At 43.0% G+C, this 27,881-nt stretch overlaps 1 protein-coding gene across 2 annotated transcripts; it reads right to left on the bottom strand.

Annotated features, from left to right (window-relative positions):
• Nucleotides 1–5,608: 5,608 nt before the first annotated feature.
• On the bottom strand, nucleotides 5,609–27,859 carry ATP5F1C (ATP synthase F1 subunit gamma). 2 transcript variants are annotated; one of them, XM_004588504.3, is made up of 10 exons: nucleotides 27,736–27,859; nucleotides 19,954–19,988; nucleotides 19,023–19,154; nucleotides 13,530–13,734; nucleotides 11,898–12,041; nucleotides 11,716–11,780; nucleotides 10,661–10,816; nucleotides 10,238–10,334; nucleotides 6,393–6,429; nucleotides 5,609–5,752 (listed from the first exon to the last, which is right to left on the bottom strand). In XM_004588504.3, exons 1-9 carry the CDS (start codon nucleotides 27,789–27,791, stop codon nucleotides 6,423–6,425), a joined length of 897 nt encoding a protein of 298 aa, XP_004588561.2. In that variant the 5' UTR covers nucleotides 27,792–27,859; the 3' UTR covers nucleotides 5,609–5,752; nucleotides 6,393–6,422. The 2 variants fall into 2 exon arrangements, with proteins under 2 accessions (XP_004588561.2, XP_004588562.2); XM_004588505.3 differs by lacking the exon at nucleotides 6,393–6,429.
• Nucleotides 27,860–27,881: the final 22 nt, after the last annotated feature.

A 27,881-nucleotide genomic window follows, 5' to 3' on the forward strand; every position in this document is an offset into this window, starting at 1 on the left:
ACAAAGATTTCCAAAGGACAAATTTCAGAACATGGGAATGATAATAATGGAAACCCAATCCAACAATATTAAAAAAGGAAGCTAGTACTTTAGGTATTATCCGGGTGTTTTCACAAAGGATAGCTGTTTACGTTATAATATGTAGTTAGTAGAAAACACTCATCATTGTAATTGCATGTTTAGGCCCCTTAGGCCTACAGGATAAAACTTAGAAATCTCAAACTTCTTTAAGACATTTGTACATGCCCAAGCCATACTGCACAATACAAAATCTTTCCCTAGCTTATATTTGCAGCTTTTTCAATTCTCCTTCACTGTCTTAGCAGTTCTCAGAATGTCTTTTCAAACACCAGCTTTGGACTTCGCTTCCTCTGCTTCTGTGACCTGAGATGACTTCTCACCGTTTAGCTCTAGTAATTTATTCTCTATCGTTACTCAACACATTGGTTCCTGAGGACTCAGTTTAGAAATTACTTCCTCCAGGCTGGACTGCCTCCTCATTCTCCTCATTTCCCCCCAAGTCAAGCTGGCTATTCCTCCTATGTGCTTACCAATTTTAACACAACACAAGTTTGTCATCATCTGTTTATCTTCCCTCTGGACCATAAGCTTCTTCAGGGATGTGTTTTAATTATCTTTATAGCATAGGAGTGGCAATATATACAGGAACCCTAGCGAATTGCTATATTGAACTGAAGTCCTCTTTGCCTGCATCAGGCATTTAACTATATGCCCAGCACATACTAGGCATCAACTCATTTACTCCCAATAACTCCATGAGGTACTATTTTTAATCTGTTGCGCGTTACAGAATTGAAATAATTAACATACTCAAGGTATTGTTAAGTGCTAAGATTCCAGTGCGGTTTGCTTCAAAGCCTGGGCTCCAAACCACTGTGCTACACATGCAAAACTACCTTACCTGTAACTGGTAAAGCTAAGCCATGTTCAGCCTTATTTCCCAAGATCCTATGCCAGGTATGAAGGACGTGTGGAGAAATGCAATTTTTCTGATGAATATGACATTTTTCTACTAATGGATACTACTTTCCTTTACAGAGATCAGATGCTTTTTGTAACTTTTAAAAAAATTTTTTAATATATTTTTATTTTGAATTTTTAATTACGTGGTACAAATTTGTATAGGCTGGGATTTCCCCCCCCCCAAACTCCCACCCCCTCCAGATTTTTCCCCTTGTTACAATAGTATAGTCCTTCATAAGGAATCATAATTCTGTCAATCTCTGATTTAAGTGTATCCCGACATTGTTGGTACAGTGTCAGACAGTCCAGCATCCCTTTGTCTACACATGTCCAACAGTTTCATTGGGAATCCTGTAATTTTTTTTAATAGAACATCCTTACCACTTAAAGTTCCCTAATTTTAAAGACTTATTTCTTTATCTATTTATTTATTAATTTTTGGAAAGGCAGATGCAGAGAGATCTTCTATCCACTGGTTCACTCTCCAGATTGACTACAGTGGCCAGAGCTGAGTCAATCTGAAGCCAGGAGCCAGGAGCCCTTTCCGGCTGCCCCTTGCTAGTGCAGGGCCCCAAGGTTTTGTGCCATCCTCTATTGCTTTCTCAGGCCATAAGTAGGTAGCTGGATGGGAAGTGGGGCAGCCAGGATACAAACTGGAGCCCATATGTATGAAGCAAGGACTTAGCCATTGCACTGGGCCCAAAGTTCCCTAATTTCAAATAGCAACGCAAATAAATGAGTTGATACCACTAATAGACAACAAACTCCCATTTCAGTGAAAAAAATATTTTTTTGAATTCATCAGATTGTTAAAACTTGTTTTGAGAATAGGAAGAAATCTCATATAATGTTGAAGCAAGGTTAGTTTTTGAGAGTACCTTTGCAGTCCACTGGAAAATGTAGACTCATTGATTCTACTTCCAATGGTCTGTAGAGGCACAGTGCCTCTGTTGTCTGTCACTCTGCCTTTCAAATAAATTCCTTCCCCCATGTGGCAGTTTTGGGTGCCAGCTCCTTCCAGTTCTGGCTGAAGGCCAGAGAGGGGCTCAAGAATAAAAAAGGATTCTGGATTGAGGGACATTAGGCTCTTCACTGTTAGTTGCATGCGCTAGACAAGGTGGGTGGGGGTGGAGGTGTTAAGTTACTGAATGTTGAGATTCCTAGCTGTTCCCCCAGTTTCCACCGCTTCCCACTTCTCAAATCCATTAGTGCCCAGGAATGAGGCTGAAGGAATCCTGTCTGAAAAATCTGATAAGAGCAAAGGCCTGAAGGCAACTGGCATGGGATGTGGTCCAATGACTTCTCAGTGAGGGGGTCAAGGGCAAAGTCAGGGAGCAGCACTCACTAGTACAGGTAATTTCAGTCAACTTGAAGGGCAGACAACCAGACATCTGAAGAAAATGTAGAGTCACAGTCAGCAATTGGGGCCAAGACACGTGGAGTGGTTTCACATTTTTAAAGGGTTCAATAAGCAGCAAACAAAATAGGTGAGAGACTTTAATATGACCTAATACTTACTATTCACTCTAAAGATTTTTTTTTTTAATTGGAAAGGCAGATCCATGGAGAGGAGTGACAGAGTAAGCCCTTCCATCTGCTGGTTCACTTCCTAAGTGGCTGCATGCAATGTCCGGCCAGAGCTTCGCCGATCTGAAGCAAGGCGCCAGGAGCTTCTTCCATGTCTCCCACATGGGTGCAGCATCCCCAGGCTTTGGGCCGTCCTCATCTGCTTTCCAAGGGCACAAGCAGGGAGCAGGATGGGAAGTAGAGCAGACGGGATAGCAACTGGCATCCCCCATATGAGATTCTGGCACTTGCAACACAAGGATTAATGGATTAAGCCATCATGCTGAGCTCTCCCACTCCTTTTTATTAAAAGAAATTTTTTTGTAAAGATTATTTTTGGGCCCGGCGGCGTGGCCTAGCGGCTAAAGTCCTCGCCTTGAAAGCCCCGGGGTCCCACATGGGCGCCGGTTCTAATCCCGGCAGCTCCACTTCCCATCCAGCTTCCTGCTTGTGGCCTGGAAAAGCAGTCGAGGACGGCCCAATGCATTGGGACACTGCACCCACGTGGGAGACCCGGAAGAGGTTCCAGGTTCCTGGCTTCGGATCAGCGCGCATCGGCCCGTTGCGGCTCACTTGGGGAGTGAATCATCGGACGGAACATCTTCCTGTCTCTCCTCCTCTGTGTATATCTGGCTGTAATAAAATGAATAAATCTTTAAAAAAAAAAAGATTTATTGATTTTTATTGCAAAATCAGATATACAGAGAGGAAGATCTTCTGTCCAATGATTGATTCCCCAAGTGACCACAACGGCTGGTGCTGAACCGATGCGAAGCCAGGAGCCAGGAGCTTCCTCCAGGTTTCCCATGTGGGTGCAGGGTCCCAAGGCTTTGGGCCGTCCTTAACTGCTTTCCCAGGCCACAAGCAGGGAGATGGATGGGAAGTGGGGATGCTAGGATTAGAACATACATTCATATGGGATCCCGGCATGTTCAAGGTGAGGACTTTATCCACTAGGCCACTGCACTGGGCCCTTTTTTTCTTTTTGAAGATTTATTTATTTGTATTGGAAGGCAGATCTCACGATCTCATTCTTTACAGGAAAATTCTGCAAACTCATCAGAACACTGAAGCTAGAGATAGTTCAGGAAAATAGTTACATGGAATTTTAATAAATATATTAAGAAAATATCCACAAATGGATACAGAAAAACAAAAATAAAATAAAGGCAAAAGACGAAAAATAGTCCTTACAAAGCAGAAGATCGGGGATAGAAACTCTGAGAAGCCCAGTAGTTTCACGTTCCAAAAACAAGTTTCAGAAAAACAGCTAAGAGGTGGAAATTATCTATTAAGTAATTTATGAAAATGCTGTGGCCAGCCCTGTGGTTTACTGGGTTGGGCCACTGCCAATGATGCTGGCATTCCTTGTGTGCGGATTCAAATCCTGGCTGCTTCACTTCCAGCCCAGCTCCCTGCTAATGTACCTGGGAAAGAAATGGCAGATGGCCAATTCCCTGGACCCCTGAACTGATGTGGGAAAGCTGTATTAAGCCCCAGGCCCCCAGCTTTGTCCTGAACAAGCCCTGGCTGTTGGGTCATTTGGGGAGTGAATCAGGTGATGGTAGATGGCCGTCTCTGCCTCTGAATCTCTCAAGTGAATAAATCCTAAGAAAAAGTCCTGGAGCTGCCACAGTATAGGTTAAGCCTCTGCCTGTGATGCCAGTGTCCCACATGGGTGTGCGAGTTCAAGTCCTGGTTACTCCACTTCCAACTTGGCTCCCCTGGTAACAGCTCTGGCTGTTGCGATTTGGGAAGCGAACCAGTGAATTGAAGATCTCTGTCTCTGTAACACTGCTTTCAAATACAAATAAGATAAATCTTAATCAGATTCATCACCATTGTGAAATTTCAGGCAAAAAACTAAAATGTTCAAGAAAAAAAAATACCACAACAGCTCAGGACATGGTGGAGAATCATTGGGACATTAGAAGGCAATGAAACCTACACCTTCAGAGTTCTGAAGGACAGACTAGAATGGGCACTCATTAAGACACAGATCTTAAAAAGAGCTTACTCCCATAGCCTGGAGGATGTGTACAAGTGAAATAAGAGAGGAATGTGTGACAGGAAATGAAGCCCTGCAGAAGACATCTGCAAAAGAACCCAGCAAAAAGGGGCGAGCCTGTCATGCAGAGGGTTAAGATATCACTTGTGATGCCAGCACCCGCCACCAGTGCTCATTGGAATCCCGTGCCCTCTGCTCCTGATCTAGCTGCATAATATACCTGGCAGGCAACACAAGATGGCCCAAGTACTAGGGTAGCTGCCACCCACATAGGTGACAGATGGAATTCCTGGCTCCTGGCTTCAGCCTGGTTCGGATCTGGCTGTTGTGGGAAAAGAAAAAGTCAGTGGATGTAAGTGATCTCTCACTGTGCCTTTCAAATGCACAAATCTGGGCTGGTGTGATCGCGTAACAGGCTAATTCTCCACCGGAAAGTGTCAGCACCCCACCCAGATACTGACTTGTGTCCTACTTGCTCCATTTCCCATCCAACTCCCTGCTAATGTTCACAGGAAAGCAAAGGAGGAAGAGTCAAGTCTTTGGGCTGCTGCACCTGCATGGAAAACCCCAGAAGAAGTTTCTGGCTCTGGATTTGCTTGGCTTTGGCTGCTACAGCCACTTGGGGAACCAACCAATAAATAGAAGACCCCTTCTGTCTCTCCTTCTCTCTCTGTAAAAAATCTGCCTTTCAGATAAAAATACCTTTAAAAATGTATTTACTGGCTTTAAAAAAAATCAATTGTAATATCAGAGTTCCCCATTAAAAAAAAAAAAAAAAACAACCAGAAGTGTTGATCTGTCCCCCTTACAGCACAGAACTGGTTCAGACACACAACCGAAGTAAGGGTTATTAAAAGCTATCACACTCAAATGTTTTTCAAGTGCTTGAAAACATTTTTTTTTAAAGATCAGGAGCTACAAAACTCAGAAAAACCTCTTAAACGATCTTTCATCCAGAAACTTCCATAGTACCATGTTGATTTAAATAGTTTACTGGCACTTCATTTTGAAAACTGCAACTGTTGCTCTTAAATAAGGAGAGAAGAGTGATTTTCTTATTGTAAGTTGTTTATTGTAAGATAATTTACAAATCTCTTGCTGTCTGTAGTACATCCAACAATGGAATAAGTTTCTTCTCACAGAGACAGCAGCAAGTTAAAAATAAAATCAGCTGGCCAAACTTTCCCTCTTTACCTGAAAAACAAAGAAGAGAACCGTTAAAAATCAAACAATATATTTGTGGCAATTAATTACATCAAGAGACGACCAAACTTTCAATATGCTTTTTTTGTGATTTGTGGAAGTTTCTGTAAAATGTTACTGTATACCAGAGGTTCCCAAGTTTCAGTGTAGGGAACTCTGCAAAGAGTTTGTGAGGACAAAACTATTCTCAAAATAATGGTATTTGTCTATATGTAATGAATTTTTAGATGTGTGAAATCAGTAAAATAAATACAGGAAAAGAACCTTACTGTCCTCTGTCAAATCTGACGTTAGAGGGTAAAATGTGAAATCACTATTCTTTATTGATCTGATTTTAGTATGTATGTTGCCGAGGTGAGCACTATCAATCTACATTTAAAACAGCAAATTAATACCAATTCTCTATACTTGGAAGTTATTCCCTTACCTATATTTCCTATGACAAATACATTTAATAAATGTAGAAAAACACCCAGCCCACAGTGTTGCTTATATGTTCTCAATGGTTGGCTACTTTAATCATCCTGTCACTCTAAATCACTCAGAGAAGCAGTTTTTGCTAAGTAGTTTTCACGCACATCTGACCACACATCTTTTTTAAAGGAGTTTGGGAAGAACTTGTCAACTTTACCTCTTGTCTGAGGGTGGAACTTGATTTTCATTAATCCCTGGTTATTAGATTAGAAGAAAAACACAAACACAAAACAAGCAGGTCAAAAAGCAATCCATGCAGTTAATCATAGTCCGCTTTATCCATTTACTACTTTGAATATATCATATAAATACTTACCCTTTAAAACCAACTTAACAATTGTTAAAAACACATTTAAAAAGTTACAGAATTCAACCTGGTCAGAAGCAATAAAAACATATTCATGCAATCAGGCAAGACTGAATATTCATTATTTTTATTACAATGTGCCCAAATCTGTTTATATTAAACAGATTACAGAACATTTACGGTCACTTATAAAAACAACATGAACTTCAGACTCCACAGCTAACTTCCTATATACAGATTCAAAACTCTCTTCTAAAAAGTGAAAATAGCAGTAAATCTCCAGTTGTATGGATTCTTTTTTCTAAATTCCTTTTCTTACATCCAAAGGTCCCCCTCCTCCCTCTCCCTTGATTCTGCTACTTGTAAGTCAAGTTTCCCATCTGGTGTTGTGTTTTGCAAGAGCTGGAGCCTCACAGTACAGACCTTAACACCTGGTTTTTCAAGACTGAGAAAGCAAAATGCTCTCAATCACATAGCCCATGACTCTCCTACTGCAGGGCTCTTCCCCTCAGGTGTCCTAACACTTCACAGCCAAGAAGAAATCCGCTGAGAACCATCAGCAAGGAAAAATAATTACTTAATTCTTGTAATAGTCTGTATGTTATATGTGACTAGTCTGAGTCATAGGAAATGCTAACAAAACATTAGTGACCAGCCTGAGACATGGGGTTAGTTCTAACAAAACCATGCACAGAATGTAAGATAAAAGGATGCTTAGCTGATAGATTCAACAACCAACTTTTAACAGTAGTCTCCTGAATCAATTAGTATTATCCATATCTCAGCCTAGTCCAAATCTTGAAAGATAATTCTCCAAGAACCAATTAAAATGTCAACCTAACAATTAACTTTCCCCCATTCTTAAATGTTCAAATATCGGATAAAATGTTATTTCTCCCTCTTCTGAACTTCTAGATTTATTTGAAGGAGCAAGAACAAGTGGATACAAATTTGCTAGTTCACTCCCTAGGAGGCTTCAATGCTAGGGATAGGGCCAGGCAAAAGCCCCCGTCAGAAGCTTCATCCAGGTCTCCCACATGGGTGGCCAGGGACCTAAACCTTTAGATCACCTACTGCTTTTCCCAGGTCATTAGCAGGTAGCTGCACCAGAAGTTCAACAGTTGGGATACAAACATTCTCGATAGAAATACAGGATTTCATTCATTCAATATTTACTGAAGAGGCATTTAACTACTAGTTGTTGGGGATATAAAAGTAACCTATGATCCTGTCCTAATCTCAAGGAATACATAATAAAAAAGGTAATTCCCAACACAACCTTAAGGACTAGACAAAGGGAATTTTAAGAGGGTAAAAGGGATTACTTCACAATTGTTGAGGGGGACAAACCTCCATGCCTAGGAAGGTAGCTGAAGATGGGCCTACATGCCTGGATTCTTGGCACCCAGGTAAGAGACCCACATGGAGTTCCTGTTTCCTGAGTTGAGCTTGGCTCAGCACCAGACGTTGCAGCCAAAATCTCTCTCTGTCTCTAGCTGCCTTTCAAGTACATAAGTCTTTTAAAATATTTTAAATAATAGTAATAAAAAACCTGAAGGCGGTTTTTTGGACTATAGGATGAACAGGAGGGGTCAGATGACGAATTAAGGAAGCAAGGGGTGAAAAATGGCGTTTTGAGCAAAAGGAAGCACAAAAGGAAGGACATGATTTACCTCGAGAGGGGGTGGATAAAGGTAGCTGAGATTTGGGGCTGCCTTTCTGTGTACATGCGGGGCAGCCTGTGCCACTTTTCTGTGTGTGGGCTTGTGAGGGCATACGGAAGGCTGAGGGGATGGGAGCCTGTGGAGGCGTGCAGGTACCTGGGTGCGCACATCTGGGCAGGCAGAGCAGGCCTGGGGATTTCCTCACTTGCTTGGTCCCACACAGGGCACGGAGAGCCCTAAGTTAGAATGCTGGCCTGGTGTGCTGGTGGACTGAGCTTGTGTCTTGGATGTGTGGAGGGATAAGGTCCAAGGCCAGCAAACATGCCAGGAAGTTGGGCCCCTAGTGGGCAGACAGAGCTCCGGGGGAGTATGTTGCCTTCCGGAACACTGGACTGGGCTGGGGAACCTGTGTGCTCCCCAGTGCAGGAACTGCACTGATCAGGGAAAGGGGCAAGAGGATGTGTGTGGGGGGGAGGCTACTGGGGGAGTATGTTGCAGGTGAGGAAGGACTTCTGAAGGACCTCCATTAAAGTAGTCACTGTACTTGCAAGTAAGCGGGGGTGCTGGGATAGAGCAGTTTGGAGAGGGATGCTGGAGGACTTTTTAAAGGTCAGACCAACACACCAACCCATGTGGGAGACCTGTGCTGGGCTAGTTAGCAGGGAACACCGCCAATCACCACTCACTCTGAAGCTAGGACTGCGGGCTTACATGGCAGGGCTAGATCACAGTACCTACCAGTGAGAGTTGGAAAAGGGACAGGTAATGTTAGACTGGGCCATGAAACTAACCAGCATGCAAGAGAACCAGGCTGGGGGCACATATGTGGACCTATCCCTGTAGAACTTAAATTTCCGCTGTTTGGCTCAAGAGCTGGGGGTAGTAATAGGCTGAGCTAGGCATGACCATGGAACCTTCCAACACTCATGGATCCTATAGTTCAGGACAGGCCAGGCTGGTCCAGGCTGCAGCACCCATGAGCACACCCAAGAATAGGATGTGGGGCAGGATAGGCCACAACATCCACCATCATACAAAGGTCAAGATGGAGGGAGTAGACCATGCTAGGTAAGAACCTAGCACCCACTGGCTCATGTGAGATCTGGGTCTGGGAATGGGCCTGGTGGGAAAACTTGGGAAACCCCCTGAGGGTCATAGTTCCCACTGGCGAGCACGTGGTTCAGGACTGAGTATTGGTCAGGCCAGGCAAGGCTGCTCCACCTGTTGGCAAGTGCGTGGGTTGATTCTGGAGGGGGATAGAATAGGCAGGGCAGGGCAGGGCAGGGCCAAACCCAAGCCCACTGTAGCAGTACACATTCCATGTTCTATCTCAATTACTTGTATGCTTTTTGACTTGCTGAAATAGGAACTCTTCAGCGAGGATCAGAGCCTCACGGTGGTACCTGATGTTGTGTGTGGCAGAGTGAGTGCTCAGCTTAAGGCTCCTCTGAATAAAACCCCTGTGTGAACTAAACCTTTGTTCGAAACATTAAAATATCTCAGCAATCAAAAAGTTTTCCAGCAAGAGAGGAAGGAAGGGAATATCATTATGTTCTTAGAATTCTATCTACACATTATACTGAATGTTAAAAACTGAGTAAAAATTAATACAGTAAAAAAAAAGAGAAGTGTTCTTGAGCAAAGCTGTATACTATCTTACAATCTTAGGATACAGATATAAAAATCTTAATTATTAAAAAATTCCTAAACCCTGCCATGATCCAATGGTTTATATATAATGCATAAGATCAAACACAAAACCAGTTCTGCAACTCAGAAAGGTTGGCTTAAAATGCTTTAAATTCTATAGATGGATTTTTATAAATGACGCTATCTGCATGTTTGTTCCCAACACTTTAAAGGAAGCCTACGTTTACCAAATCTTTATGTCCTGAGAGTAAGACGGCAAGATCCTGCAATGGAGCATTTCAACTTTAGCAGACAAAAACACTTCTAAGCATGCGAGTTTAAATAAGCAGACAAACGGAAATAAAGAAAATCCTCACAAGCCAACAGACGATAGTTACTTACAGAGCTGCGGCACCGGAGATGATTTCGATCAACTCCTTGGTGATGACAGCTTGGCGGGTACGGTTGAATGTCAAAGTCAGCTTGTCAATCATCTCAGCTAGGGACAAAACGAAAAGATCAGACAACAAAATCCAAAACTAGAGTAGAGCAACTTGCTAATTAACTTCTGTTTCATTTAAATATGAGATTCTATCTCTTTTTGGGTACCGATGTTGGGCTCTCTATAAACATTTTAATGAAGATACGGTTACATCTTCTGACAGGATATTTTTTCACAGTACTTGCTATGTGTACGTGTACTTCCCTGTAGGGCAGGGAATACTCCATTTACATTTTTGACATTCCTCTGGGTAACGGACTCGTCAGAGGACACACTGTGTGCACCACAGCACACTGTCCAGCATGTCCGTGCGAAGCACTTACAAGCATTCTTGCTGGCGTTGTCCATGGCTGTCATTCTTGCACTCTGCTCACTGGTGGTCGACTCCTTCAGCGAGTAGTAGATGATGTTGGCCAGGTTATATTCTTGATAATTTTGCAGCACATCGGCATCGACATCATCATAGATACTCATGCTCTCTGTTAAGGCAATCGATGCATTTCTTTGAAGCCATACAGTACAGTACAGAATCTGTTTCCAAAGTAGAGATTATAGTGTATTTCCACTGGAATACAATGTGCAAAATATTCGATAGAGGCTTAAGCAGACATTTGAAATAGCTACTACTGAATTTCAGCTATGAAATCCTCTAAAAAAACCTAATGTAGCCTGCATTCATGTGAAATACTGACCAGAATATTCAACAGAAGATGAACAGTAGAAAAAAAAAAAAAAGGAAATCCTCCAGAGAGCAGCCAGCAAACACTCAATATTTTTTGAAACCAGTTCATTAGGATAAAGTAATGCAGCAATACTATATTTCATCAAATATAAGATAGTTCTTATATTTTTATATTATTAAAAATGACTAATTAAAAATGTTTAATTAGCTGACGGAGACATCCCAATTTCAATTTTTTTTAAATATAAGGAGGAAAAGCCTTAGAAAAAAGTTACTTCTAGAATTTTTAGGATGCTTCACTGAGCAGTGATGACTTTACTCAAAAAAATAAAACAAGAGACACAAGACACTTAATATTAAGTCAATTTTCAAGATAGTGCAAATCTTTCAGAGACTTTGATTGTCATGTACCTGGCTCTAATTCGCAGAAGTAGACTGCAAAGTCAATGTAATCTCTGAGGACAGAAAACTAATGATGACTCTCAGGATATAATTATCTATTCAATTAGTGGCGGAATGGAGGAAGAGCGGTCAATGACTATAAAGACATCATGGAAGTCACTAGCAGATATTGCTTCTCACAAATAGCCTCAAAGCATTTTGTTACAGTTCTAACAGAGCCTCTCAACAAAAATACTTAGTGTACAAATTTCTCAATTCTACATGCAAAAATACTTGTCATATAAAACTATTTACCAGCACTTGCAATGGTATTAAGGGAAAAAATTGGCTTTTCTTCTGTCTTATAGGAGATGACAGACCTAGAAATGACAAAAGCATATGTAAATTTCAACAGAACTGTTAAACTGGCAAGTAAACATCTAGTTATTTTTAATATGGACAAAACATAAAATGCTCTGATTTCTAATTTTTCTTACTTGAATCGATTAAAGATGATAGACCCTTCATCAAACTCATATCCAGAGTTTAACAATTCAAGAGCAATGACTGACGCATCTCCAAAAGTTGGGGGCTTTCTTCCAACTTCCTTGAATGCTACCAGAAACTGGTCAGAGTGAGTCCTGTGAGAAAATCCAGAGAGTGCTTAAAATCATTTAATATTGCCTCTGCTGACAAACTTAGAACAAGTTGAAACTACTGTGATCATGGGTCAGGTTTTCCCGGGGGCAGGGGTGTCAGGGCCACAGGCAGTGGTGGTGACTCCGAGCTGTCCCATGAATGATCAGCATTGATCCTTTCCTTCAGCACCTTTCAGGAATTAGGAGCTGGGGCCCACATGGTGGCACTGCAGATTAAAATCTTCACTAGAGATGCTCACAGCTCATACTGGAGTAACTTTAACTCTTTGCTAATGCACCTGGAAAGAGGCAGGTAGGTGATGATTCAAATACTTGAGTACCTGCCACCAACACAGAAAACTTGCATGAAGTTCTGGCTCCGGGCTTTGGACAAGCCAAGCTCTGGCTGTTGTGACCATTTGGAGAGTGAACCAGTGGATGGGAGATTACTTCCTCTCTCCTCTTATTCTGTCACTCTTTTTGAAATTAATAACAACTAAGTCTAAAACCTAGGCCTCTCTGTCTCATGCACTCTGCCTCTACCAGCGGTCTTCAAAATGTTCATGGAAAAACAGGCAGGTTTTCAGTCTAGCAGTAAAGACTGTCACATCCCACATGGGACCACCTGGGTTGGATTCCTGCCTCTGGTTCCTGACTGCAGCTTCCTGCTAGTGCAGAAGCCTGGTAAGCTAAGGTGATGGCTCAATTCAAAGGCTTTTGCCACACAGGGGACCCGAATGGTATTCTCAGCAGCTGGTTTCAGCCCCACCCACCCTCAGTTGCTGTGGGTGTTTAGGAAGTTGACAAGTAGATGGGCATTCTACTTCTGTCTACCAGTCCTATAAATAACAATATGCATTTGTTTTTGTGAAAAATTTTTGAAATCCATAGATTTTTTTCATATTATGCACTTTGCACAAAACTTTAGGACACCCCATATATTTATTTCTCTCTTTCTAACAGTAATGAACTATTGTTCATATCTAACATTTTCAGGCTGTGATAGCTTCTCAGATTGTTTAGCGTAATGCCAATAGCATGAGTTTCCCATCATATTCAACTTTGATAAAAAGAAGCAATATACACATACAGACAATAAAAACAAACAAGAAAAGACTCTATGAAGATACTAAAAGACACTATGTTTAGAAGAACCATCGGGGCTGTCACTCTAGTGAGAGCTAAGCCGCTACCTGCTTGGCATGGTTCAAGTCCTGGATACTCCACTGCCGATCCAATTCCCTACGAAATCAGCTAAGGATGGTCCAACTGCTTGGGCTCCCACACTCATGTGGGAGACCTGGAAGAAGTTCCTAGCTTTGGTGTGACCCAGCCCATGTGGGAATGTGGGAAGTAAAGCAGTGGATTAAAGAGCTCTCTCTCCCCTGCTCTCTCTAACTCTGCCTTTCAAAAAATTAATAAATCCTAAAAACAGAGACTTTCATTTGTTACAGTTGTACCCCTTGAAGACAAGCAACACATTGTTATTACCTATACAGTATGCCCCTGATTTTGTCACCAATTCCAACCAGCATGACTTCCTTTCCAGCTGCTGTGAGTGTAGCCACCTCATTTTTCATCTGTTTAGCAACAGAGGAATGAATAGCACCACAAAGCCCTCGATCTGAGGACACACCAATAAGGAGGTGTTTCTTCTTGTCTTCAGGCGCCTTAATATCAGCTTTTTCATACAAAGCTTAAAACAACAACAACAACAAAAAAGGACAAGAATTTTAAGTATTTTACAAACAGCAATAATTGTTAATCAACATTAAGATCTATTTTCAAAAATATGAATTTTAAACCTAGGTGGCACTTGATGAGTATGATCAGAAATGTCTGTGTTCTTATTCTAGTTACAACCAAAGCTTAAAACCATAAATGTTTAAATCTGTAATAAACAGATTTAGGGGTCAATTTTTTGTCAAATTCCACTCATACTAAGTAACATAAATCTCTATTACATTAAACCAGTTGTAAGAGGCCAGAATTACAGAGGTTCCTACTTGGGTTGATATCAGACGTCTAAAGAATGCAAATCTCCAATATACAACCAAAATTACAGAAAGCAAATACTTGTTGAGCTGTTTATATTAAGTTCTCATGAAAACCACTAATGGGGCCCGGCATGGTGACCTAACGGCTAAAGACCTTGCCTTGAACGTGCCGGGATCCCATATGGGCGCAGGTTCTAATCCCATCCAGCTCTCTGCTTGGGGGGTGGGAAGGCAGTTGAGGATGGCCCAAAGCCATGGGATCCTGCACCCACATGGGAGACCTAGAGGGAGTTCCAGGTTCCTGGCTTTGGATCAGTGCAGCACCGGTTGTTGTGGTCACTTGGGAAGTGAATCATCGGACAGAAGATCTTCCTCTCTGTCTCTCCTCCCCTCTATATATGTATCTGACTTTGCAATGAAATTAAAGAAATCTTTAAAAACAAACAAGAAAAAAGAAAACCACCAATGTTAAAATAATAGATGACACTTTATGTTTGGCATCATTTGTTAACTTCACTTTGTTGGTCTCTGGTCTTCCCAGGAGCAGAGATTGAAAGTAGATTAAATGGGGCCAAAGGTACACAGACTTATTTATAGGTGAAATGCCAGTGATGAAAAACAGGAGGGACAAAAGGCTCTCATGCCACAAAACAAGACAGACCCACGGGATGGAGAGGCAGGAAAAGGGTAGCAGGTTCTAAAACCAGTGGCAGCTTAAGGAAACTTCACCCAAGCTGTTGCGGAGCTCCAAGTCTCTGAGGAAGGGGTCTGTTTAGTAACCAGCTCAGTCACTGGCTAGGAGCAGCCTTTGGGAAGAATAGGCAAGTCAAGTGCAGGCTGTGAGCCAATAGATGGGACCAGGGGCAAGCAGCTCCCTATTAGAGTGCAGGTTGTGAGCCAATAGATGGGACCAGGGGCAAGCAGCTCCCTATTAGCTGTGAGGTGCATTTTCATAAATGCCGCACTTACCCATTCCAGAAAAAATTTCTGCTAGTTCCTTTTTCACTATACCACAGTTAATCTCAAATTTATTTTCTTCTTTTTTTTAAAAAGATTTATTTTATTTTATTGCAAAGTCAGAGATAGAGGAGGAGAGACAGAGGAAGATCTTCCATCCATCGATTCACTCCCCAAGTGGCCACAACGGCTAGAGTTGAGCCAATCCAATGCCAGGAGCCAGGAACCTCTTCCAGGTCTCCCATGCAGGTGCAGGGTCCCAAGGCTTTGGGCCATCCTCGACTGCTTTCCCAGGTCACAAGCAGGGAGCTGGATGGGAAGTGGGGTTACCAGGATTTGAACCAGCGCCCACATGGGATGCCGGCATGCTCAAGGTGAGGACTTTAGCTGCTAGGCCACCACACTGGGCCCTTAATCTCAAATTTCAATATCTGAGGGCCCACACATAAACAGCAGAGTCAGTGTTCCACTCTCAGGCTAAGAGGGGCATAGCAAACACTCCTTTCAAGTCCCTCTTTTGTTATGTTATATATCATGCAGCATAAAATGTCTACTTAAAATTTTAGAAACTTCCCACTTAATATCTAACAACTAGGGCTTAAGAGCTGACTAGCAGTTCCCCCCACCCAAATTATTTAGTTTTCTTATCTGAAAGAGGAGAAATAGAAATGATTCAATAGGTGGGCTAGGATAGGCCAACGCTGGGAACCTAGAATGCATCTAGCCTCCCACATGGGTTGAAGAGACCTACGTACTTCAGTCTTTATATGCTACTTCCACATTGTGTAACAGCACAAAGCTGGACCAGAAGGGGAGTGGGATTCAAACCTAGGGCCTCTGAGACGAGGTGTGATTATCCTAAGTGGCAACTTAACCACGGCTCCAAATATAACATTTTCTGGGCCCGGCAGCAGTGGCCTAGCGGCTAAAGTCCTTGGCTTGAACTTGCCGGGATCCTATATGGGCGCCGGTTCTGATCCTGGCAGCTCCACTTCCCATCCAGCTCCCTGCTTGTGGCCTGGGAAAGCAGTCGAGGACGGCCCAAAGCTTTGAGACCCTGCACCCATGTGGGGGACCCAGGAAGAGGTTCCAGGTTCCCGGCTTCAGATCGGCGCAGCACCGGCTGTTGCAGTCACTTGGGGAGTAAATTATTGGATGGAAGATCTTCCTCTCTGTCTCTCTCTGTGTATCTGACTTTGTAATAAAAGTAAACATAAATCTTAAAAAAACAACAAAAACAAATAACTTTTTCTTTTTCAAAGCTGACTCAAAAGTTTTAGATCAAGTAACACAAGGAAAATCAATATTTAGCAAATAAATTATAGAGTTCCCACCATCACACATGCTTCAGGTGTTAGCTATCTAGACAAGCACATCCACAATGAATTAGATATAATCTTATGTGAATTAATTATTAATGTCTTTACGGCAGACCTGAGAATCAACCAAGCAACCAAACTTTTCTAAACCATTGAATCTGTGCTTATCATGTCAGCAGAAAATATGACTCACAGAAGGAAGTGGTGGGGCTGTTAAAGATGGCTAACACCTAAGCTAAATCCCCTTTGCATCTGGCAGGGAAATCTAAATTTGGCATTTATAAAGCAAGGAGCCACTTCATTCACTCACGCATTTGCTGAGTTAGCTACTGCAGGAATGAAACTTCTGTTCTAATGGAGGGATCCAACATATGGCAGGTAACGATGCCATGTATAAGGGAAAGATTAGGAACCATACTGTGAAGTTCTAAAAGGTTTGAGAAGGACTCTGAGGAGGCGGCTTGGGAAGAGAAATCTGAGTATCTGAGAAGGACTATTAAGAGCAGAGAAAGAAACAGCAGCATGGTGATCAGAGCAGAATCAAGTACAATCCAAGCAGTTAGGCAGGCCATGGCAATACAACTTCAATCTAACTGGAAATTAATGGGGGGGGGGGGGAGGAGAGCAGCAGAGAATAACTTAAAATGAAAATATTCCTTTGGGAAGATATGAACCCCAAATATAAAAGCTGCATGGCGCTGAGCTGAGAATCCTACAGCTAGATGGCAGTTAAACTGGGGTTTATTGTATGATTTTTGCTTTTTATTAATATTTTTTAAGAAGCTTATGTGCTTAATTTAGAGAGAAGAGAGATATCTTCCTTTTGCTGATTCACTCTCCAAATGAGCACAATGACATGAGCAGGGCTAGTCTGAAGCCAGAAACCTGGAGCTTTTTCTGGGTCTCCCATGTGGGTGAAGGGACCCAAGGACGCAGGCTACTGGCTTCAGACTGTCCAGCTCTGACCAAACTATTTGGGGAGCGATCTAGCAGCTGGAAGATCTCACTCTCTCCTTCACTCTGTAAATCTGCCTCACAACCTTAAACAAAAAAAAGATACAATTGCTAGTTAAAATGAGAACTGTCCAGCTCTTCTTTCCAAGATAAATTCTTATATGAATATGCATAAGAACAAATGTAACTAAAAGCAAAATATAAATCTTTTATTAGACTACCATGTTCACATTAAGAAGACTTACAAAGATGGATTACAGGGCCATGTACTTGGCCTATGAATTAAGATGCTGGCTTCCCACGTCAGAGAGCATGGGTTCAAGGCTTAAATCCAGCTCCTTGCTACAGCAGACCCTGGGAAGCAGCAGGTGACAGCTTAAGTAACTCGGTTCCTGGCAAGCAGGTAAAAAATTTGATTACCTTCTCAGCTCCCAGCTTTGGTCCAATTCCGTCCTAGTCACTGTGGGCATTTGGGAAGTCAGCCAGTAGATCAAAGTGCTGTGTTTCCTTCTGCTTCATCACTCCCGCCCCTCACCCCACCAAAGTATATACAATTATGAAGGAAAAAAAAACCTCAAAAAGGATAAAAATAATCAAAGTTTCTTAAAAGGGTTTCAGTTGCTTTTCCTATTTTCTCATCATTCATATTCTGAAAACATTATGTGGGCCTGGCACCATGGCCTAGCAGCTAAAGTCCTCGCCTTGAACACCTGGGATCCCATATAGACGCAGGTTCTAATCCCATCCAGCTCTCTGCTTGGGGCACGGGAAAGCAGTCGAGCATGGTCCAAGACCTTGGGTTCCTGGACCCGTGTGGGAGACCTGGAAGAAGTTTCAGGTTCCTGGCTTTGGATCGGCACAGCACCAACTGTTGCAGTCACTTGGGAAGTGAATCATCGGACAGAAGATCTTCCTCTCTGTCTCTCCTCCTTTCTGTATATCTGATTTTGCAATAAAAATAAATAAATCTTTAAAAAAAAGAAAACATTATGACAAGTTCTATGTATGACCACTCAGGCAATGTTCACTGTGAGTCCTAATTACCTTCTTTTTTTTTTTTTTTTTTTTAAAGATTTTATTATTATTGGAAAGCCGGATATACAGAGAGGAGGAGAGACAGAGAGGAAGACCTTCCATCCAATGATTCACTCCCCAAGTGAGCCGCAACCGGCCGATACGTGCCAATCCGATGCCAGGAACTTGGAACCTCCTCTGGGTCTCCCATGCGGGTGCAGGGTTCCAAAGCTTTGGGCCGTCCTCAACTGCTTTCCCAGGCCACAAGCAGGGAGCTGGATGGGAAGTGGAGCTGCCGGGATTAGAACCGACGCCCATATGGGATCCCGGGGCTTTCAAGGCGAGGACTTTAGCTGCTAGGCCACGCTGCCGGGCCCCCTAATTACCTTCTTACTATCCTGTGCCATCATGCCCATCCTGCAGTCAGTCATAAAATGACAGACACTTCATAAAAATGAAACCAAGTGAATGTGGTGAATGTGCCCAAGGTATTATTCCAGAAAAGAATTTATATTATGTGCAAAGCTAACAAACACATATTGATCAAATACAAAGGCTATTATGCCAAACCACGTAAATCCAAACACAAGTTACTTAATTTAGTGTGCAATAGATCCTACCATTGTAGGGTTGCTGTGAGCACATTACAAATGAGTACAACAGGCCAGAGTCGCCGTAGGCACCAAAGTCATCTGTAATCTTTAGGTTACATGCTTGTCACGTGTGAATGGAACTCCTCTTACCTAAAGATCCGACTCCATACACTCGAGCTGGTTTCAGCTCCCTCTCCGCCCGGGCATATTTTGCTGCTGCCACCATTTTCATAGACTTGGTAATCTTCTGGATGTTTTTGATGGACTTCAGTCGCCTGGTAACTGAAAAGCAGAAGTACTGAAGTCATCATACATTTTCATTTGTGAGGCTACTGAAAAATGAAGACTAGTGTATAATAATAATCAGGATTTAGACCAAATATACAGCATGGTGCTAAATCTCTAAAAATGTCAGAGTTGGGAGAAAACAGCAGAACAGTATATTATGCACTTTAGAATATTAAAAGGTATTGGAACCCAGCGCGGTGGCCTAGCAGCTAAAGTCCTGGCCTTTGGCGCACAGCGATTCCGTGTGGGCGCTGGTTCTAATCCCGCCAGCCCTGCTTCCCATCCAGCTCTCTGCTTGGGGCCTGGGAAAGCAGTCGAGGATGGCCCAAAGCCTTGGGTTCCTGCACCCACATGGGAGACTTGGAGGAAGTTCCTGGCTCCTGGCTTTGGATCGGTGCAGCACTGGCCATTGCAGTCACTTGGGGAATAAATCATCGGACGGAAGATATTTCCCTCTGTCTCTCCTCCTCTCTCTATATATCTGACTTTGCAATAAGTAAATCTTAAAAATATTTCAGCACTGTCTTTATATATATGTGTATATTCACAAACAGCACAGTACTGTCCTAATTATGCCATTGCTCTACAGATAACAGAACCTGAATAAGATTTTCTCATGTGTCACATCATGTTCTTTTTTCCCACATGTCTAATCTCCCATACACATAAGTTTAGGGGGCTCAATTCTGAATGTTGATCAAGTGTATAACACTTAAAATGCGTATATTTTTTAAAGTACTTTTGCCAATTTAGTTTTCCTTAATCCAAACAGCAAGACCAACAGCATACTTACTATCTTTCAAAGTTGCCATATTTCGAACTTGGATCCTGAGAAAAAAGGCATTAATAATATTTTTAGTTTTCACATATATATATAAGAAAAACCTTCAGAGTTAATATGTTGTATAAGTAAACAGTCCTCCCCTTGTTCGGCTGCCCAATTATACTTAAAATCAAAACCAGCTGGCTCTAAGAGCAACCTTTGACCCCTGAAGCGCATAACAAACTTTTAGAGTTAACTATACAGTCAAACATTGTGTACATGTGTGGAAGTTTATGTAAAACCAATTTTAAGTCTTTCAATCCAACAAACATTTACCAAGCAGTTGTGTGTTCTGGCCACTGGGGAATGGGAGATGGTCTCTAATCACAAGCGGCATATTATTATCTTGTAAGAGTCATGAGAACTGAGATTCACATAAAATTTGATAACATTTGATAATATCAATTTGATAATATTATTTTCTGGTCCTTAAAATCGAAGTGCTCAAACACAGCTAAGGTCAAAATGCAGTGTTACTAAAAAGATAAATATGAGAGGACCCTGCCACTTGGTGGGAGGACAAGGGGGACAGCGTGTCAAGCACCTGCGTGGCAGGAGAAGCTGTACAAGAAAACCAGAGAATCAGTAAATCTGTGCACAGAGGTGGACCTAAGAAGGCCGTTTCCAGGAACAAGACATGGATTTTTGAAAGCGGAAGTCAGTTTCACTGAAGAGTGAGATACAGTTTACTGCTGGGGACGAAGGTTCACTGATTTAATGGCCTGACTGGATGCTGTCCTAACCAAGACAGAAATTCTGAAGGAAAGAGGAGACTGGCCAGTAGATAATGGATTCTGCATATGGTTCAGATGACCACAGGAAAGGTGATATGCCCCAAAAGGGTCTGGAAAATACAGAGGCCTGGACACTAGACATGCAGTTAAAATGCTAACAGTGTCAGTAGGATTAGCGGCAAAATAAACAATTTCGAAGTCTATGAGGTCACTATTAACCCACTATCAAAACTAGATAAAGAATATTATGAGAAAGGGAAACTACAGACTAGTAGCCTCATTAATATATGTGCAAAAATCGTCAACAGTATACAAGCAAGTCATGCCAGTATCATATTTAAAAGAATATGCACAAGAACCAAGTGGGATTTATTCCAGGTATGCAAAGCTTGTTCAGCATTTAAAAATCAAATATAATCCATCAGATCAACAGGTTAAAGAAGAAAAATCATACAAAGTCTATAGAAAAAGCATGAGACAAAATCTAATAACCATTCATGATAAAGCTTCTAGGAAAACCAGAAATACAATTATTTGGCAAAAGGTTGGACATTTCATCAAAGATGCATACAGCAGATAATATAAATTAATGCTTAATATCGTATCACAGAACTGCACTGGAGGGGCCAGTAAGACAGCACTTGAGGGGACGGCGTGGTGTCATGGACACCAGTGCCTGGTTTGAGTCCTGGCTCCTCTGCTTCCCATCCAACTTCCTGCTAATGTGACCCTAGGAAGCAGCAGGTGAAACCTGAAGAGGGTCAGCCCCTACCGCCCATGCGGCTGACCTAGAATTCTGGACTGTCGGTTCTGGCTTTATGCAGCCCTGGCCACTGTTGGCATTTAGTGAGAGAACCAGGTGATGGAAGGTATCTCTTACTCACTCACATCTTTGTGTGTCAGTGTGCATATGTATATTTATATATGTATATGTACAGAACTGTCAATTTGCCTTTCAAATAAATACACTTAAAAAAAAAAAGGTGTCTGGGATGCCCATATCCTATCCTGGAGTGCTTGGGTTCAAATCCTGTCTCTGCTGCTAATGCCACTGTCTTAATGCACATCCTGGGAGGCAACAGGTGATGGCTCAGATACTGAACACCTGCCACCCACAGGGGAGACTTAAGACTGTGCTCCCATCTCCTCCGTTAACCCACTGCAGCCTTGGCCATCAGAGGCATCTGAGGAGTAAACCAATGGATGGAAGATCTCTGTGTCACTTTGACTCTCTGCTGTTCAAATCAATTTTTAAGTTAAAATTCTAAAACAATGAGATGTCACCACACATCTACAAGATGAATGAAGCCTAATAAATTACCATGAAATAAGAGATGTAGCTAACAGCAACTCTCATTGACTGGTGGCAGGAATGCAAAATTTCCATTTGGAAAATGAGCTGGTAATTTCGTACAAAGCTTACTATAGTTTCAAAATAGGATCCAGCAACCATGCTCCTAGGTATACACTCAATTAAGCTCAAAATTTTATCTCTATACACAATCTACTATGCTTGTGTCACCGAAAACTGAAGCAACCAAGATTCCTTTCAATATATGAATGAATGGATAATTCACTTCTGGGACATCCACATAATATAAAGTATTTTTGTTTACAGCTAAAGCAATCTCTCTGCTAGTGTTGCAGGAGGTAGCCTTACCACTCCACAACACCAGCCCCACAATGAGCAACAATATATAAAAGATGGGAGAAACCTTAAACATATTATTAAATGAAAGATGCCATTAGACAACTTTATCAATAAGAAAGAACAGTGACCACCAAGGTTACTAGGAACAGAGAAGGGACTGGGGGGGGCAGTGAAATATTCTTCGTATTATAATAATTGATAATGTCCCTACATTTGTCAAGATCCACAGAACTATTTAACAAAACAGTGCACTTTAATTAAAACTATGCGCTCTAGGGCCTGGCGCAATAGCGTGGCAGTTAAGGTCCTCGCCTTGAATGCGCTGGGATCCCATACGGGTGTTGGTTCTAATCCCAGCAGCCCTGCTTCCCATTCAGCTCCTAAATGGCCTGGGAAGGCAGTGGAGAATGGCTTAAGATTTGGGGACCCTGCACCCATGTGGGAGACCCAGAGGAGGCTCCTGGCTTCAGAAAGGCTCAGCTGCAGCCGTTGCGGTCGCTTGGGGAGTGAACAAGCGGACGAAGACCTTCCTCTCTGTCTCTCCTCTCTGTATATCCGCCTTTCCAATAAAAATAAATAAATCTTAAAAAAAAAAAGCTATGCACTCTAGGTAATAATGCTGCGATATATTAATGCTACGCTTACATCCTTGTAAAGCAACATGTTAGTAACAGGGAAGACCAACAGTAGCCTAGTAGCTAAAGTCTTCGAATGGTGGCTGCTCCACTTCCCATCCAGCTCCCTGCTTGTGGCCTGAAAAAGCAGTCAAAGACCACCCAAAGCCTTGGGACCCTGCATCCACACCTGTGGAAGAGGCGTGAGGCTCCTGGCTTTGGATTGGCTCAGCACAGGCCATTGTGACCACTTGCGGAGTGAATCAGCGGACAGAAGATCTTTCTCTCTGTCTCTCCTCTCTGTACATCTTTCTAATAAAAACAAATAATTCTTAAGAAAGAAATAACAGGGAAAACTGTCCAGAGTAGTGGATAAGCATATGTAACTTTCTGTATTAAATGATCAATATTTCTGTACATCTAAAACTGTACCAATACACAGTCTGAATTAAAACTTAAAAAAAGTACAAGTTTTGGGGGCTGGTGCAGTGGTATAACAAGCTAGTCCTCTAACTGCAGCATCAGCAAAGCACACGAGCACTGATTCACATTCCAGCTGCGCCTATTCCAATCCAGCTCCCTGTTTACGGCCTGGAAAAGCAAAGGCTTATGTCCTTGGGTCCCTGCAACCACATGGGAAACCCAGAGGATGCTCCTGGCTCTGGATCACTGCAGCCATTTGTGGAGAGAACTAGTGGATAGAAGATCTTTCTCTCTGTTTCTCCTCTAAATCTTTCAGATAAAAATAAATAAATCTCTAAAGAAAAACTCAGGGTTTGAAGGACCAACTTCAAGTGAATCAGGTCAAGCTGCTGTTTGCAAAGCCAGCAGCTCAGAATGGAGTGCCGGTTCAAGTTCTAATACTAGTGTCACTCTGCCAGAGAGAGGAAAAATTAAAGGAAATAAGGATGAAGATATTAGTTACACAGAAATTAATAGGTTTGATTGTAAGAATAACCTAAAAAGAAGGGCTTGTATGCAGGTTAAGCCTCTGCAACGCTGGCATCCCATGTGAGCTCCCCACTACTGCACCTAGGAAAAGGAGCAGATGCTGATGGCCCAAGGGCTTGGGGCCCTGCACCCGCATGGGAGTACCAGAATAGGCTTCAGCTTCTAGCTTGGCTGTTGCAATCTGGAGAGTAAACCAAAGGATAGAAGATTCTGTTTCTCCTATTTTCCCTGTAATCTGCCTTCCACGTAAATAATTAAAAACAATTTTTTAAAACAGAATGTTAAAGATAAAAACAAGGAAATATAAATTCTATTTCAGATACCAACTGCCTGAAGAAATAACTTCCTTATCAACAAAATAATGAAGTTTATCCCTTTATAAAAAATTTATTTATTTATTAAGCTTTATTTATTTTTATTGGAAAGGCAGATTCACAGAAAGATCTTCCATCTGCTGCTTCACTCCCTAAATGGCCCAACAGCCAGAGCAGAACCAATCTGGAGCCAGGAGTTGCTGAGTCTCCCATGTGGGTAAAGCATCCCAAGGCTTTTAGAGCATCCTGCACTACTTTCCCAGGCCAGAAGCAGGGAGCTGGATGGGAAATGGGGGAGACGAATCATCACCCATATGAGGTCCTCACGCCTTAAGGGGGAGAATTAACCAATGGAGCCATTACACTGGGCCCTCACATTTCCTTTTGATGGCACTTGGAAACACACATTTTTGGGACCAACCTGGATTTGTTTTAGCATAATGGCTTTTTTACCCCAAGTCCCCTAAATCTGTAGGCATCTGATTATTAGTTTTAGGCAGTAATGTGATTATTAACATTTTAGGCACACATTTGAATGTAATAGGTTTCCAGTTTGAGAACATCACTTGGGACATTTTTGTTTAGCGCACCATTTTTTGGATGAACGTGGAATGTTTGGGTTTCACTAAGTGTCCCAAGTGAGAGGTCTGAAGGAGTAACAGCCTATGTGATTCTTCTGGCTGTGCACAGGCCAGAGTTCCACCTGAATCACACTGCGCTCATGTTTAATCTTCACTTAGCTGTAAGGGTGACCATGTCATCATTTCACTTCGTAAGTATAATCTGACTATCTAGAACAGTCATAAGCTGACCCAACTATCACTGGGGAAATGTAGCTTTACTGAATGTACAGCTTTGAAAGTGATAAAGACGTTCTGAAGTATTCCTGGGAATTCCTCAAGGGATTACTGGGGACACTTGACATTCATCAAGCAGAAGAGACTCAACATGAAGGCGTCAGGAATGATTTACTAAAGAAATATAACTTTATAGATTCTTAGCGAACATAATGTGGTATAATAAAAACCTTAAGACGCATGAAATGCATCTGCTTCTCATAGTGACTGCCAGCACACAAGCCCACCACCTGCCTCGGCACCAAAATCCCTCCCCGCCGAGGATGCCTCTTCCTGCCTTGGTCTGTGGAATAACCCTACCTATTCTAGGTGTAAACCGTGCTGAGAAACCTGTCATTTTCCAGCTGCTGCATACAGATCAGTACCAGCATTTCCCCTCTGTGCTGGACTCTGCAAGCACGCAGTCCGCAGGGAACCCCATCAGTCAGGCCTCCTTTCATAGCGTGGGGACTGGCGGCAGACACTGAGTTGTTCAAGGTAACATAGCCAAATCCCTGCAGACCACCTGTTAAAACATTCTGCTGCTTTTCAACAACTTTTCCATCTCAATAACCAACAGAACCAAGGCAATACAGCTTCATGGTTCTCCACAGGCAAAGGTTTATCTCGCCTATTCCAAATTAATTCTGTGAAGTGTGAAACATTGTCAGTGCTAACTTCTGCATTCAAAAGACAACTATAATTTAAACTTTTACTTATTCAGTCACAAGGCAAACTGACAGAGAAAGGCAGGCAGGCAAAGATCTCCCACCTGCGGACCCACTGTCCAAGTGCTCCCCAACAGCCTGGGCTGTGCCAGGTTAAAGCAGGAGACGGGAATTCAATCACATCTATGGTACAGGTGTAGAGGAAGCGAGTGCTTCATTACCAACTGCCTCCCTGCAGGAAGTACATCAGCAGGAAGCTGGAATAGAGAGCGCAGTGCAAACTCCAACCCAAGCACCCCAACATGGGATGTGGGTACCTCAAGAGGTGGCTTCACTACTGTGTCAGATACCTGCTCTGTCAGTCATAAAGAAGACAAAGCCCGAAGGATGCCAGACAGACATTACTCCAAAGGAAAGGACTGAATACATTCAAAGAGGTTTGTGCTTTCCATAGCAGAACACACCTCAATGAAAATGAAGGACCCAATATTTCTTAAAAGTGGCTTCTAGAATTTTTGCAAAATATTTTCCTCTATTTCAGAAACTCCATTTTTAAAATAGCTACTTGATGCTACCTAAGATTCTAAAAACACTGACAGATAACACTGATGCAAAGCTAGAACGGAGAAAGGAATTAGAGTGTGTATTTGCTGAGTTCCACGTCCTGCTGGTACCTTCCCAGGAAGCTCACCAAGGCCCTATCCACCATGTTCACCACAATGTAGCAGTTTGCACAGTATCAGCCAGTGGAGGGCCAGGACCCCTGTCTGCTGAGTGGTTAACAAATGGGAAAATCTACACTGGCAGGAATTCCCCTGCAGTGACTTTTTAATTCCCATGAATATTCTCAACCACAGGTTAAATACATCCAACTACATCCAACTCACAGAAATACATCCTCTACATCCAACTCACAGAAAATCATACACATGTAATTCATACCGTATTTAACTACCCGATTACTCTGAAAACCTTGTATAGTATTATGAATTCTCCCAATTAATGAAAATATCCATGCAGTTTATGCTTCACAGTCCCATTACATAAATCATGACACATACAAAAAAAATCAAGCTTAGTACTCTGTCTCACCGTCCTGGAACACCAGCGAATTGCTACGATGCAGCTGTTGAGGGATAACTGTCCTCTTTGCATCCTAATATGTCCCTAGATTTCACAGCATTTCATCCTAATATACAGCACCAGCCCCAAACCAACCCAAAACACCTTTCACCTGGCCACTGTGCTTTCCCAGGGAACCAAAGCTGAAAATCTTCAAAACGTGTGGAACCATTTCCCCCGCAAGGCAGTTAACAAACGCCATTGACATTCATCTCCCGGGGACCTTGGAACAAGCACATGACCTTGCAGGGTTACTGCTTGAGCGTGATGGTTTCAGGACAGTGACAGACGGCTTCTCTCCCCCCATGGACAGGGAGCCCTTTAAGGTCCCTTCTGCACGCAGAAGACCACCACCTTCCTTTATTTCCCCAGGACCCGGCAACGCGCCTGGCCACACAGCTGACAGACTCCAGGAAACACAAGGGTCACTTTGCCCAGCAGCAGGGCGTTTCAGAGGCATCAAGGACGCACACAGTACAACTGCACCTCCTCCCAGGCCAGACCTCCGCTACCCCCCTAAGGCTTGAGGGCTCTGCTAAAGGGCTCCCCGAGCCTTACTGCCTGGCACGAAGCGGAGGACTTGCTAGCGTTAGGAACCTAAAGACCGCCCTGACCTGAACTCGGACAAAGGTCTCAGACCCAACACTCCAGTGAGCCCGGCGGCCCCAGGGGATCTGGCGGGGCCCGGAGCTGCGGCCCCAGCGCGCGCCCTTCCTGCCTTGCAGCTTCCTGCAGGACACCGGGCCTAGCCAGGCCCTGCCTCTGCCGGGTCCGCCCGACAAGGCCCCCCGCGTCCTCCTCCTGACTCTTCTAACCTTCTAGCCCTTCGCAATGCTCCCGAACCTCCCGCAAGCTGCCATACCATTGCGGTTGCAAGGCCCAGGCCGATAGCCCAGCGACGCTCGCCCGAGAAAACATGGTGGTGCCGGCCTTGCTGAAGGTCGGGCAGACAGGGCGCACTGCGCGTGCGCCGACGCTTCCCTACTCGCTCCTCCCACCTCACTCGCT

The sequence above is a fragment of the Ochotona princeps genome, chromosome 10 (assembly GCF_030435755.1).
Source record: "Ochotona princeps isolate mOchPri1 chromosome 10, mOchPri1.hap1, whole genome shotgun sequence".
Classification (NCBI taxonomy): domain Eukaryota; kingdom Metazoa; phylum Chordata; class Mammalia; order Lagomorpha; family Ochotonidae; genus Ochotona; species Ochotona princeps.